Genomic DNA, 13,771 nt, shown 5'->3' on the forward strand with positions numbered 1-13,771 from the left:
TACTACCAGAGGATCCAGCAATACTTCTCCTGGGCATATATCCAGAAGATGTTCCAACCAGTAAGATGGACACATGCTCCACTATGTTAATAGCAGCCTTATTTATAATACCCAGAAGGTGGAAAGAACCCAGATGCCCCTCAACAGAGGAATGGATACAGAAAATGTGGTACATTTACACAATGGAGTACTACTTGGCTCTTAAAAGGAATGAATTTATGAAATTCCTAGGCAAATATATGGACCTGGAGGGCATCATCCTGAGTGAGGTAACACAATCACAAAGGAACTCACACAATATGTACTTCCTGATAAGTGGATATTCGCCCAAAAACTTACGATACCCAAGATATAATATAGATTTTGTTAAATGCATGAATCTCAAGAAGAACGAAGACCAAAGTGTGGACACTTTGTCCCTTCTTAGAATTGAGAACAAAACACCCATGGAAAGATTTACAGAGATAAAGCTTGGAGTTGTGACGAAAGGATGGACCATCTAAAGACTGCCATATCCAGGGATCCATCCCATAATCAGCTTCCAAACGCTGACACCATTGCATACACTAGCAATCGTTTGCTGAAAGGACCCTTATATAGCTGTCTCTTGTGAGACAATGCCGGGGACTAGCAAAAACATAAGTGGATGCTCACAGTCAGCTATTGGATGGATCACAGGGCCCCCAGTGGAGGAGCTACAGAAAGTACCCAAGGAGCTAAAGGGATCTGCAACCCTATAGGTGGAACAACATTATAAACTAACCAGTACCCAAGAGCTCTTGACTCTAGCTGCCTATGTATCAAAAGATGGCCTAGTCGGCCATCACTGCAAAGAGAGGCCCATTGGACTTGCAAACTTTATATGCCCCAGTACAGGGGAACGCCAGGGCCAAAAAGTGGGAGTGGGTGGGTAGGGGAGTGGGGGGTGTATTGGGGACTTTTTGGATAGCATTGGAAATGTAAATGAGGAAAATACCTAATTAAAAAAAAAAAGAAGATGGAAAGATCTCCCATGCTCATGGATTGGCAGGATTAATGTAGACAAAGGCTATCCTGCCAAAAACAATCTACAGATTCAATGCAATCCCCATTAAAATTCGAACTCAATTCTTCACTGAGTTAGAAAGGGCAATTTGAAAATTCGTCTGGAATAACAAAAAATCTAGGTTAGCGAAAACTATTCTCAACAATAAAAGAACCTCTGGGTGAGCCTGCCTCACCATGCCTGTCCTAAAGCTGTACTACAGAGCAATTGTTATAAAAATTGCATGGTACTGGTACAGCGACAGACAGGTTGATCAATGGAATGGAATTGAAGACTCAGAAAGAAACCCATATACCTATGATCACTTGATCATTGACAAGGAAGCTAAAACCATCCAGTGGAAAAAAGAAAGCATTTTCAACAAATGATGATGGCAAAACTGGTGGTTATCTTGTAGAAGAATGCAAATTGATCCTTTCTTATATACTTGTACATCCCTCTGCCCAAGAATTTCGCAAATTCATTGTTTTTAAAAGCTGAGTAGTTCTCCATTGTGTAAATGTACCACATTTTCTGTACCTATTCCTCTGTTGAGGGACATCTTGGTTCTTGCCAGATTCTGGCTATTATAAATAAGGCTGCTATGAACATAGTAGCTAGAGAAAGTACCCAAGGAGCTGACGGGGTCTACAACCCTATAGGTTGGACAACATTATGAACTAACCAGTACCCACAGAGTTTGTGTCTATAGCTACATATGTAGCAGAAGATGGCCTAGTTGGCCATCTTTGGGAAGAGAGGTCCCTTGGCCTTGCTAACTTTATATACCCCAGTACAGGTGAATGCCATGGCCAAGAAGTGGGGGTGTGTGGGTAGGGGATCAGGGCAGGGGGGAGGGTATTGGGGACTTTCAGGATAGCATTTGAAATGTAAAGGATGGAAATATCTAATATAAAATTGAAAACAAAAAACAAACCAACAAAATCCTTAATTGAAATGCTGGTGGGATGGTATTAGTGGATAGATGTGATTGCAGTTAAGCCTGTCTATATAAATTTAATCCTGGGGATCTACATGGTAAACATGCCATTCAACTACTGGAGTTATTTGCTCACATTTACATGAATGTTCTGGCACATGTACCATTATCATAATAATGAGTGTAATTTTTTAGTGGAAGAGAAGGGAGTGAAGGAGGAGGAGAAGAAATGTAGGAGGAGGAGAGAAAATTGAAGAGAGAATATGTGAGTTGTGAGAGAATAAGTGTAAAATGATCTATGTATGCATACATGTTGATAGAAACTAATGGGGAAATGAGACTTTATTACACAAGCAGCAGATGAAATGCATGCAGGGTCTGCTGGAAGCTCTAGGGAATAAAGCCAGGGACATGGGATAACAACTTGACCCGTCTAGCAGGTCCAGTTTTTTGAGGGTCTCGAGGGGACCTTCTCTTAAGAACCAAATTGGGGGGTAGAGAGAGACGAGAACCTTGTGCAAATAACCACACACGGAAGCAGTCTGAGTAGCATCAAGGTCCCAGTGTATTAGCCAGGCCCAAGGTTAAGTGCACAAGCAAAAGGGGAAGTGCCTTTCAGCAGGAGGGGTGGGGCAGTAGAATTGCACAAGCAAAAGGGGAAGTACAGGTACTTATCAGCGGGAGAGGTGGGGCAATAGAAATCTTTTCTTTTGGCAGCTACATGGGGAAGCAGGAACTTGGTGGTATCAGGGTGTGGTCAGGACATTGGCGATGACTTAGGGATGGAACATTCTGTGGTTGTTTTCGGAATGGTGTGTTGGGGGCCCACTTTTGACACCCTTTTCTTCTGGGGGGGGGTGGAGAGGCCCAATTCAGAGATCAGGACAATAGCGTTGTCTTAATAGCTCCCAACAACAACTGGTAGAAGATAGAATGACAAGTGACCATTAATAATTTCAAGAGCAAAGAAAAATAGGAAACTTGGCATAGCCTAAAAGAATATGAGATCACTTTATATCTTCCATAGTTTTGGAGTTCTTATGTTCTCTTGGAATATTTAAGAATATGAACTAAAAATCACCTGTACCATTTGTGTATGTGGCCAACATAATATTTTTCCAACCATGACAAAGTGTAAAAAAAAGTGTTTGGGAAAGACAACAAAGATGAATGCATTCTGAGGATTATATTTTTCAAAGGTAATACAGTTAGGAGTCACAAGCTATTGCCATGGATCTAGTAAATAAATGAACTCTGACCATGCAACAGAGTTTACAAAGCTCCTTTTGTTTCAGGAATATTGTTACCAAATAGAAAACTTCCATGTAATCAACAGAGAATGTGGCTCAATGTGTGAGCTACATATTATCACATTACGTTCTAACCTTGTTTCTCATTTTTATGTTGATAGCTACTAAGACAATACAATAGGGTGTGACATGCTATAGTTCACATGGAATTATCATACCATTTGTAAATAGTCTATGAATTGTCTAATAGCAGCTCTAACTAAGATATTTTTGAACCAATATTAAACTGTTAAAACAAATACTAATTTTTGCATGTTTAACATTGTTAACTTAAATCATAAATATTAAAAAGAGAGAAGATTCTAAAACAATAAATAAAACCCAATCATGAAAACAGGCAGAAGAAATTCAAAAAGACAAATGGGTAAAATATAACATAGTAAACTGTTCTGCTTTTTAATGTTGAAAAGTTAAAACTAAAGATTAGAAAAAGAGATTTATTTTATGTGTATATTTATTGTTAGCCAAGTGACTCAGTGCACCTCATGTGTGCAGTGTTCATGAAATTCAGACAGGAGAGTCAGATCCCCTAAATCTGCAGTTATAGATATTTGTAAGCTGCCAAAAAGGAGCTTATAGATTGGTCATGTAACTTGGTCCTTGTGCATGAACAAAAATTGATCTTAACTATTAAATTATTTTCCAAGTAATTAATATCAAGGCTATATGAGGTAATTATCTCCTTCTTCCCCAGGGTTCTCTGATCATCACCTAATGTTGTCTCTGTGTCTGTGCCTCTGCACCCATCATCAATTGGTGTAAACTCATCTAATGATGACTTGGCTAGGCACCAATCTAGGAATATAGTAGAATATCATTAGGAATTATTTCAATAAGGTCTTGCTAGCAGTGTCTGTATCTCCGGACTATCTGGTATCCCTTTCATGGTCACACAGGCATTGTGAGACATGCACTTCTTGTGTTGGTGCCAAATTAGACCAGTCATTGGATGTGATAGCTGTAAGCTGTGAGCATCCACTGCCCCCAGCACACCTTGAAGCAAGACAGATTGTAGATGGAAAATTTTGGGGCTGGGTTGGTGATACAGTTCCACTACTAGAAGACTTGCCTGGTTACAGAAGAAGGAGAGAATCCTTCATAACCTGGATTCCTAACTAGGGACACCCTCACAAATTCAGAAAGTTTCCACTGCACTACATTTCCACCCCACACTGCAAATGCCCCCAAATTCCTGACATCTCTATTCCATACTTTCTCTCTCCATCCCATCCTACCTTGCCTGATACTTTACGCTTTCCTTCCCTACTAATGCCTAGTTCACATCTGAAATCTATTCCTGTCCCCATCTACCCTAAGTACATTTGTGCATCCCTGGTAAAACCATTCTTGTTTCTTAGCCTGTTTGGGTTTCTGCATTGTAGCATGATTATCTGTTACTAAACAGCTAATAACCACTTATAAGTGAACACATATCCTACTAATCATTCTGGGTCTTGGTTACCTCCTTCAGGTTGATTTTTTCTAGTATAACCTTTTTCTGAACATTTTAGATATTTTCTTTCTTTGCATGTCAAATTTCATCCCCATTCCAGATTTCCCCTCTGAAAACCCCTTATCCTCTCCCCCTCCAGCCCCCGATCACAAACACAGCCACTTTCAATTCCTGGCCCTGGCATTCCCCTACACTGGGGCACAGAACCTTAACAGGACTAAGGTTCTCTCCTCCCATGGATGACTGATTACACCATCCTCTGCTTTATATGCCGCTGGAGCCATGAGTCTCACCGTGTGTACTCTATGATTAGTGGTTTAGGCCCTGGGAACTCTATGAGTACTGGTTGGTTTATATTGTTGTTCCTCATATGGGGCTCCAAACCCCTTCAGCTCCTTTGGTCCTTTCTCTAGCTCCTTCACTGGGAATCATGTGCTTTGTCCAATGGATAGAAGTGAGCATCCAGTTCTGTATTTGTCAGGTACTGGCAGAGCCTCTCAGGAGAGAGCTATATCAGGCTCCTGTCAGCAAGCACTTGTTGGCATCTGCAATAGTGTCTGGGTTTGGTGATTTTATATGGAATGGATGCCCAGGTGGAGCAATCTGTGGGTGGCCTTTCCTTCAGTCTCTACTCCACACTTTGTCTCTGTAACTCCTTCCATGGGTATTTTGTTCCCTCTTCTAAGAAGGATCAAAGAATCCACATTTTGGTCTTCCTTCATCTTGAGTTTCATATGGTGTATGAATTGCATCTTGGGTATTCCAAGTTTCTGGGCTAATATCCTCTTATCAGTGAGCACATGTTCTTTTGTGATTGGGTTACCTCACTTAGGATGCTATACTGTAGATCCATCCTTTTGCCTAAGAATTTCATAAATTCATTGTCTTTAATAGGTGAGTAGTACTCCATGCTTTGTAGCATGATTATATTTTATTTAGCATCTAATAACCACTTATAAGTGAACGCATACCATGCTTAACTTTTTGGGTCTGGGTTACCTCCTTCAGATTGATTTATTTTTGCTTATAACCTGGTTCTGAAATTTTATTTTTTATTAGATATTTTCTTTATTTACATTTCAAATGTTATCCCCATTCCTGGTTTCACCTCTAAAACACCACTTTCCCCTCCCCTTAACCCTCCCTCCTGATCACCAACCCACCCACTGGCCCTTGCATCCCCCTACATTGGGAAATAGAGCCTTCACAAGACCAAGGGCCTCTCCCACCATTGATGACTGACAAGGCCATCATCTGCTACATATGCAGCTGGAGCCATGAATTCTACCATGTGTACTCTATGGTTAGTGGTTTAGTCCCTGGGAGCTCTGGGGGTACTGGTTAGTTCATATGGTTGTTCCTTCTATGGGACTGCAAACCCTTCTGCTACTTAGGTCCTTTCTCTAGCTCCTAGCTCCTTCATTAAGGAGCCTGTGCTCTGTCCAATGGATGGCTGTGAGTATACACCATATATATATATATATATATATATATATATATATATATATATATACACACACACATGTATATATGTATGTATATATATATATACTACATACACTATATATATATATTAGATATTTTCTTTATTTATATTTAAATGCTATCCTGAAAGTTCCCTATACCCTCCCCATGCCCTGCTCCTCTACCCACCCACTCCCACTTCTTAGCCCTGGCACTCCCCTGTACCCGGGCATGTAAAGTTTGCAAGACCAACAAGAGCATACACTCCTGCATTTGTCAGAAGCTGAAAGAGCTTCTATGGAGACTATATAAGCTCCTGTCAGCAAGCACTTTTTGGCATTCAAAATAGTGTCTGGGTTTGGTGATTGTATATGGGATGGATCCCCAGATGGATCAATCTCTGGATGGTCATTCCCTCAGTCTCTGGTCCATACTTTGTCTTGTAACTCCTTCCATGGATATTTTGTTCGCCCTTCTAAGAAGTATCAAAGTATCCACAGTTTGGTCTTCCTTCATCTTGAGTTTCATGTGATTTGTGAATTGTATCTTGGGTATTCCAAGATACTGGGCTAATATTCTATTATCAGTGAGTGCATATCATGTGTGCTCTTTTGTGAATGTGTTACATCACTCCGGATGATATCATACAGATCCATCAATTTGCCTAAGCATTTTATATAGTCATTGTTTTTCATAGGTGAGTAGTACTCCCTTGTGCAAATGTATCACATTTTCTGTATCCAGTCCTCAGTTGAGGTACATCTGGGTTTTTTCCAGCTTCTGGCTATTATTAAAAAGGCTGCTATTAACATAATGGAGCATGTGTCCTTATAAAATGTTGAAGCATCTTCTGGGTATATGCACATATTGCTGTATCCTCAGGTAGTACCATTTCCAATTTTCTGAGGAACTGCCAAACTGGTTTCCAGAGTGGTTGTACAGCTTGCAATCCCACCTACAGAGCAATTGTGATAAAAACTGCATTACATTGTTACACTGACAGGCAGGTAGATCAATGGAATAGATTTGAAGACCCAGAAATGAACCAACACACCTGTTGTCACTTGATCTTTGAAAAAAGAACTAAAACTATCCAGTGGAAAAAAGAAAGCATTTGCAACAAGTGGTGCTGGCTCAACTGGTGGTAAGCATGTAAAAGAATGCAAATTGATCCATTCTTATCTCCTTGTACAAAGCTCAAGTCCAAGTGAATCAAGGATATCCATATAAAACCAGATTCACTGAAACCAATAGAAAAGTAAGTGGGGAAGAGCCTCAAACACATAGGTACAGGGGAAATTTTCCTAAAGAGAACACCAATACCCTATGCTCTAAGATCAAGAATTGGCAAATGCGACCTCATAAAATTGCAAAGCTTCTCTAAGGCAAAGGACACTGACAATAGGACAAATGGGCAACCAACAGATTTGGAAAAGATCTTTACCAATCCTACATCCAATTGAGGGCTAATATCCAGAGAACCAAATAGCCCTATTAAAAATGGGGTACAGCACTAAACAATGAATTCTCAACTGTGGAATACTGAATGGATGAGAAGCACCTAAAGAAATGTTCAACATCCTTAGTCATCAGGGACATGAAAATCAAAACAACCCTAGATGACACCTCACACCAGTCAGAATGGCTAAGATCAAAAACTAAGGTGACATCAGATGCTGTCGAGGCTGTGGAGAAAGAGAAACACTCCTCCATTGCTAGTGGTATTGCAAGCTGGTAAAACCACTTTGGAAATCAGATTGGTAGTTGTTCAGAGAAATGAAAATTTCATTATGTCTTCTTGTAACAGCTGTGAAATAATCTATTGTGTATATGTACCATATTTTCTTCATCCATTCTTCAACTGAGAGATCTAAGAAAATGTGGTGCATTGGAAAATTCATGGCATTTATGGGAGATATGAGGGATATTGTCTCCAGCTTCTGGTAGTGTGACTAAAGCCACTGTGAGCATACTTGAGCAGGTGATTTGATAGAACTTTCACAAGAGTTATACAGCTGAGATTTAGTACATCTTTTCACATTTCTCTTTGGAAATACCCCATTAATTTCCATTATGACTGTACACGCTTGAAATTTCACCAACAATAGACTACTTACCTGCTCCACATCCCTTGCACAATGAACTTTTCTTTAGTTATGGATCTTAACCATTCTTACAGATGCAATAAGGAGTATCAAAATAATTTTTTCTCTATATTTTTCTGATGGCTAAAGATGTCAAACATTTCTTAGAGTGTTTCTCAGCCATTTAACATTCCTATATTGAGAATTTTCAGTTTATATTCGCATATGTAATTGGGTTGTTTGTTTTAATACCTAGTTTTAGATTTCTTTACTTATTTTGGAAATGATACCTCTATCAGATGTGGTATTGGTGAAATTTTTCACATTCTCTCACTGCCTATTTATCTATAACACATCTTAATTACCATTCATAAGAAAATTTTTCTTAAGCTGTTCAAAGAAAGTCATCAGTTTGCATGAGAAATAATACACTGCAATATATTTTTTTCTTGATCAGCATAACAGGATTTAGGATGAATGAAACTAGACCAAAGAAGAGGTAAAAAGATACTTTTTTGCTTTGGTATTGCATATTGGTCTATGTGAAGTATAAAAGCATTTTTTCTTCAATAAAATTTAGATTAGAAATATGGCAATTATATGCTAATACATCTGCATTGTTATACTCACACAGAGGAGATTAAATGTATAAAAACAAGTCAAATAATAACAAACATGGTTTTGTTTAGACAGCTCAGAAGGTACTGGCCAGAGTTTATTAGGAGAGTAGAACCCATTCAGCATATTTGCTTCATATATCAAAAGTGAGAAATTGACTTTATAAGATAATTGTGAATATTCTTTGGCTGGTGTAAGAGGAGAGGTCAGGGGCAAGGGCTCTGTGTCACGGGTTGGACATGAGCTCCCTCTTTACTCAGTGCTACGATTGGTTACATAGCAACTGCACTACCTCAGCAGGAATAGTGCTGGAATTATAGCAGTGAGCCACCATACCTGGTTCATAAAGACATGTTAAACATTTTTATTTACTGAGTAGAGTTTTTCAAAAATATTAATAAGTTGTCTTCAGTGCTTGGTATTTTAAATAACTGGCTTTCTATAGTTGAAGATCAGAGAACAAGGATAACTAGGATCCCTAAAGATCAACAGCAAGGGAGAAATAGTGGGGAAGCTTGAAGATAAAAATTCACCTACATGCCTCAGCCACAGACGAGAGTCTACAAAAACAACGTGAAGAATAAAGCAAATACAGTGTAGAAGATAAAAGCTTACAAATGTGACCACAAGCATCACAATGCTATGGGTTGCTCTGATCTCAGCATAACCTCTGTTGCCTTGATGGGGAGGGAAAATGTACTGCAGTCTCTCATAGTGTCTATACAGGATAATTACCATGGAAACACTGGTCCAGACCATGATGCTGATAAATATGGCATCATGGACAAACCACAAGAACAAAATGCCTACACTGAAGCCAGATGTAAAACATAACCACTTATATTTAATGCCAGTTTTATTATGTGTGTTCTGTGGACCACTGACTTTCATTGGAATGTAGACATTATATAAGACACCAAACAACCAACAACTACAACAGGAATAGCTTATGACCTTGGACCTTCTTCCTCTGACCATCAGCTTACCAAAATTGCCAGGAACAAGAGTGACAAACTGATAGGTGCTCAAGACACAGGTGGAACACAAGTTTGTGCTTCTTGCTACCATGTATACGAAGTACTCAAGTTTACATTGAAGGTCATTCATTAGATTCCTTTGAGCAACAAACACATTGTTTGAAAACACAGCCATGAATAGAATTAAGATGCTGGACACAGCCATGTTAGTACAAATCACTTGTTTGGGTCTCAGCTGACATTCATTCAAAAGTGGAGAGAAATTATGGACAAACAGAAGGATGTTAGCCATAGTCCCTATCCCAAACTGACAAAACAACACGATCTGAAGTGCCACTTCCTCAGTGGTTTTCATGGCTTCATTCTGAGAAAACATTGAAAGACTTCTGTGCCAACTGGAGGGGTGACCATGAAGAACACTGCTGTCCTCAGGACTCTGGTCTACTGTCCACACTTATCAGTTGATCTGGGATGATTTCTTCTAGTCAGAAGGGAGACACTACTACATTCCATTAGATAATCTTTGCCTGAGAACACTGCATGGATATTAACTCAGAATATGATTTTGTGCCACTGAATTCCTCTTATTTTGAGAAGAAATTTATACATATGTTGTAACTATTTCTCTATTGATCAAAAACATAATGACATTTTGACACAATACAGACTTTGAAGGTGAATTTGTGAAAAGTAAAACATTGAAGTACACTGTTCAATCATTAGAATGCAATCATTCCTCATAATACGATTATATATGAAAAAATATGTATATGTTACCAATAAAAAGTTGCATAAATGAATAAAGTAGCAAGAAAACAAAGTATCAAAATTTCAGAAAATCAAACTTGGAAAATATAAAATATTTCAAAAGAGTCACTAGTATTCTTATCCTGTACATAAGCCTCAATTTATACATACAGTCTGTATATTGGAAACATTTCTGGGGACTAAATAATATTATTTATTCATAACTTCATGAATCTTGCCTCTTTTATTATGGAATCAGATGCTGGAGATATGTGTGAATCATTCTCAGCTTCCCTCAGCTACTCTGAAATACATTAACACTGTCACACTTTAACCCATGTACACACAGATTATTTTGGAACTCAGATTTGAAAGCTTGTGTTTGTTTTCCATAGGAGGAATCAGTTTCAATCCATCCACTGAAGTCTACAAACATATATATAGCCATCACATTGAATGCTGTTTTCACCTGAGCATTAAGACATGAAACACATTTTGGAAGAAAACAAAGGGCTGACCTATTCGAATTGAACTGTGGAGTTCCAAAGGAAAAAATGATTAGTGTTGCCTTTAGATGACAGTGAACATCGTGAAATAGAAAAGAGACTTTTAAACAGAAGTCATTGGTTCCCACTTGCCCAGTCACATCAACAGTGTGGATACTCAAAGAAAGAAGGCCAGCCCCTGATCTCAGTTAGGTAGAAGCATACATTAAATACCTATCTATATATCTCTTTGTCTGATGAAATAATGCAAGGAAATGCTTACCTGCCCCTTAGTTTCTTCTTAATGCTATGAAGGTTAATGCAGGTGAGCCCAGGTTGCCAGACCTTATAAAATAACAATATAGATGAATTTAACAGCCTACAGAGAGTCAATTACTTTGTCATTTGTGGTGTCACTGGAATTGTCTGCATGGAGACTTTGGGATACCTAAGATGAAGGGATAAACATTTATCCCCAAGACAATTCATCACTTTCACCTTCTAATGGTTAATGATGATATTTGCCAGTTGGCTAGATACTAATNAGTAGCTGAGCAGAAGATAGGAAAAGTTTTCCAAGTTTCCTAGGGGAGAACTTTTGAAAGTTCTGTACTCTGTTGCAGTCAGAAATTGAAGAATGTACTCCAGGGTGAATAAATGTATTTGTTTATTGCATTTTCATCAGGTACATTCTACAGCACTGTGGCACTCTTCTAAAATCCCCCTGACAACAAGTAATTTCATAACTATTATCAACACCTGATCTAGAGTGTAGTGTTTGCTATGGAGTTATTTCACTCCACCTATTCCCTCATGTTGCACAAGAATGTTTAATATGTCAAATTACCCCCTGACACCAAGGTTTCCCTCATGAATCCTATGGTTATGGCAGTATGGTTTTGTCTGGAGGTAGATTGTGGCTTGTTTTCTGATAAACCAAACTATAGAGCCTTGGGTACATGCAAAGCCTACTAGCTGCTGCTGATTTCTAGAAAATCTGCTATCTAAGAAGCAGTTCTGATCACAGAGAACAGGCGATGGATAGAACAAGTCATTAAGAGATAAATATAACCATCAATATTTATTGCAACTCTAGTTAGAATAGACAAGAAGTAAAAATAACCCGGGTGCTTATCAACTGATGATCAATGAAATGTGGGGCACTTACAGATCAGAATAGCATTCAGCTGTAAAGAATAATGTACAAAATCAGGAGGTAAATAGTAGCACAAGAAATAACAACTGTGTGAGATTTTCCGGAAACAGAAAGATAATTATCTTTCCTAGGGAAGGGATAAGGACATCAACCCACCCCCAAAATTTTGACAAAAATTTACCCTCTCTACAAGAAATGCACAGACAATGTTGGAACAGTGGTTGAGGGAAAGGCCAACCAACAACTGGCCCAACTTGAGATCTATCCCATGGGCAAGCACCAACCCCTGACACTATCAATGACACTCTGTTAGGCTTGTAGAACGCAGTCTTGCATAACTGTATTCTGAAAGACTCCACCTGCAGGTAATTGAAACAGAATCAGAAAACTGGAGTCAAACATTGGATGAGNCTTGGGGAGCTTATGGAGGAGTTGACAAGAGATTGAGGGACCCAGAATGAATAGGAAATCCACAGGAAGACCAACTGAATCAATTAACCTGGACACTTAGGTGCTCTCAGATGCTGAGCCACCAAAAAAAAAAAAGAGTATTTCTTCATGGGATGACCTAGTATCATGGCATATATGTAGCATATATGCAGCTTGGTCTTCACTTGGGTCCTGAACCAAAGCAGAGGCTATCTGTAAAGATGTTGCCTGTCTATAGAATACATTGTTCTAGATGGGCTGCATTAGTAGGAGGGGTAGGGAGAGACTGAAGAGAGGTAACTGGGAGGCAGGACAATGATCAGGATGTAAAGNAAGTACATAAATGAAAATAAAATAATTTAAGAAAATAGATACCAAAAAACCAAACAAACAAACAAAAAGATTTCTCAACAGAGGAATCTCTAATGACCAAAAAGCACTTAAGGGGTTCAACATCCTTAGTCATCAAGAAAATACAAGTCAAAATGACTCTGAGATTCTATACTCTGCTTGTCATAATGGCTTACATTAAGAAGCTCAAGGAACAGCTTGTGCTGTGAGGTTCAGGAGCAAANAGAACACTCCTTTCCTGCTAGAGGGTGAGAAAACTTGGGTAACTGTGAATATCATTAGCAAAGTTCCTCAGAAAAATTGAAAGCAATCTACCTGAAAGCCCACTTCCACCTGGTTGTATTCACAAAGGACTCTCAGTCCTACCAGTATGATGCTCACTCAGCTATGTTCACTGCACCCTATTCATAAAAGCCAGAATCTTAAACTAAACAGGTGTCCTGAACAGAAGAATGGATAAATAAAATGTGGTACATTCATACTCAGAACATTATTCACCCATTAAATCCATGGATTTTGCTGGAAAATGAATGGAAATAGAAAGTATCCTGATTGATGTAACCCAAGCCCCAAGGACACACATGGTGTTTGGTTTTTTTTTTTCTCATAAGTACATAGAAGCCATAAAGTAGATAATGTCCATGCTACAATCCACAGACTGAAAGAAGCTGAGTAACAAGGAAGACCTAAGGGAAGATGTTTGAAACTCATTGAGGAAGAAAAGTAAAATAGA

At 38.8% G+C, this 13,771-nt stretch overlaps 1 protein-coding gene across 1 annotated transcript; it reads right to left on the reverse strand.

Moving 5' to 3' along the window:
• Window positions 1–9,316: 9,316 nt before the first annotated feature.
• LOC110288423 (vomeronasal type-1 receptor 4-like) lies at window positions 9,317–11,534 on the reverse strand. Its single transcript, XM_021154777.1, has 2 exons — window positions 11,500–11,534; window positions 9,317–10,253 (listed from the first exon to the last, which is right to left on the reverse strand). Exons 1-2 carry the CDS (start codon window positions 11,532–11,534, stop codon window positions 9,317–9,319), a joined length of 972 nt encoding a protein of 323 aa, XP_021010436.1.
• Window positions 11,535–13,771: the final 2,237 nt, after the last annotated feature.

Source organism: Mus caroli, unplaced genomic scaffold (genome assembly GCF_900094665.2).
Source record: "Mus caroli unplaced genomic scaffold, CAROLI_EIJ_v1.1 scaffold_16918_1, whole genome shotgun sequence".
In the NCBI taxonomy this organism is placed as follows: Eukaryota; Metazoa; Chordata; class Mammalia; order Rodentia; family Muridae; genus Mus; species Mus caroli.

What these genes read in the sequence shown, in the direction of transcription:
- LOC110288423 (XM_021154777.1), bottom strand. Translation starts at nt 11,534, where the DNA reads ATGCAGACAATTCCAGTGACACCACAAATGACAAA. An exon ending in GTGACACCACAAATGACAAA is followed by an intron (nt 10,254 to 11,499) that starts GTAATTGACTCT and finishes TTGGCACAGAAG; the next exon opens with TCTTTCAATGTTTTCTCAGA.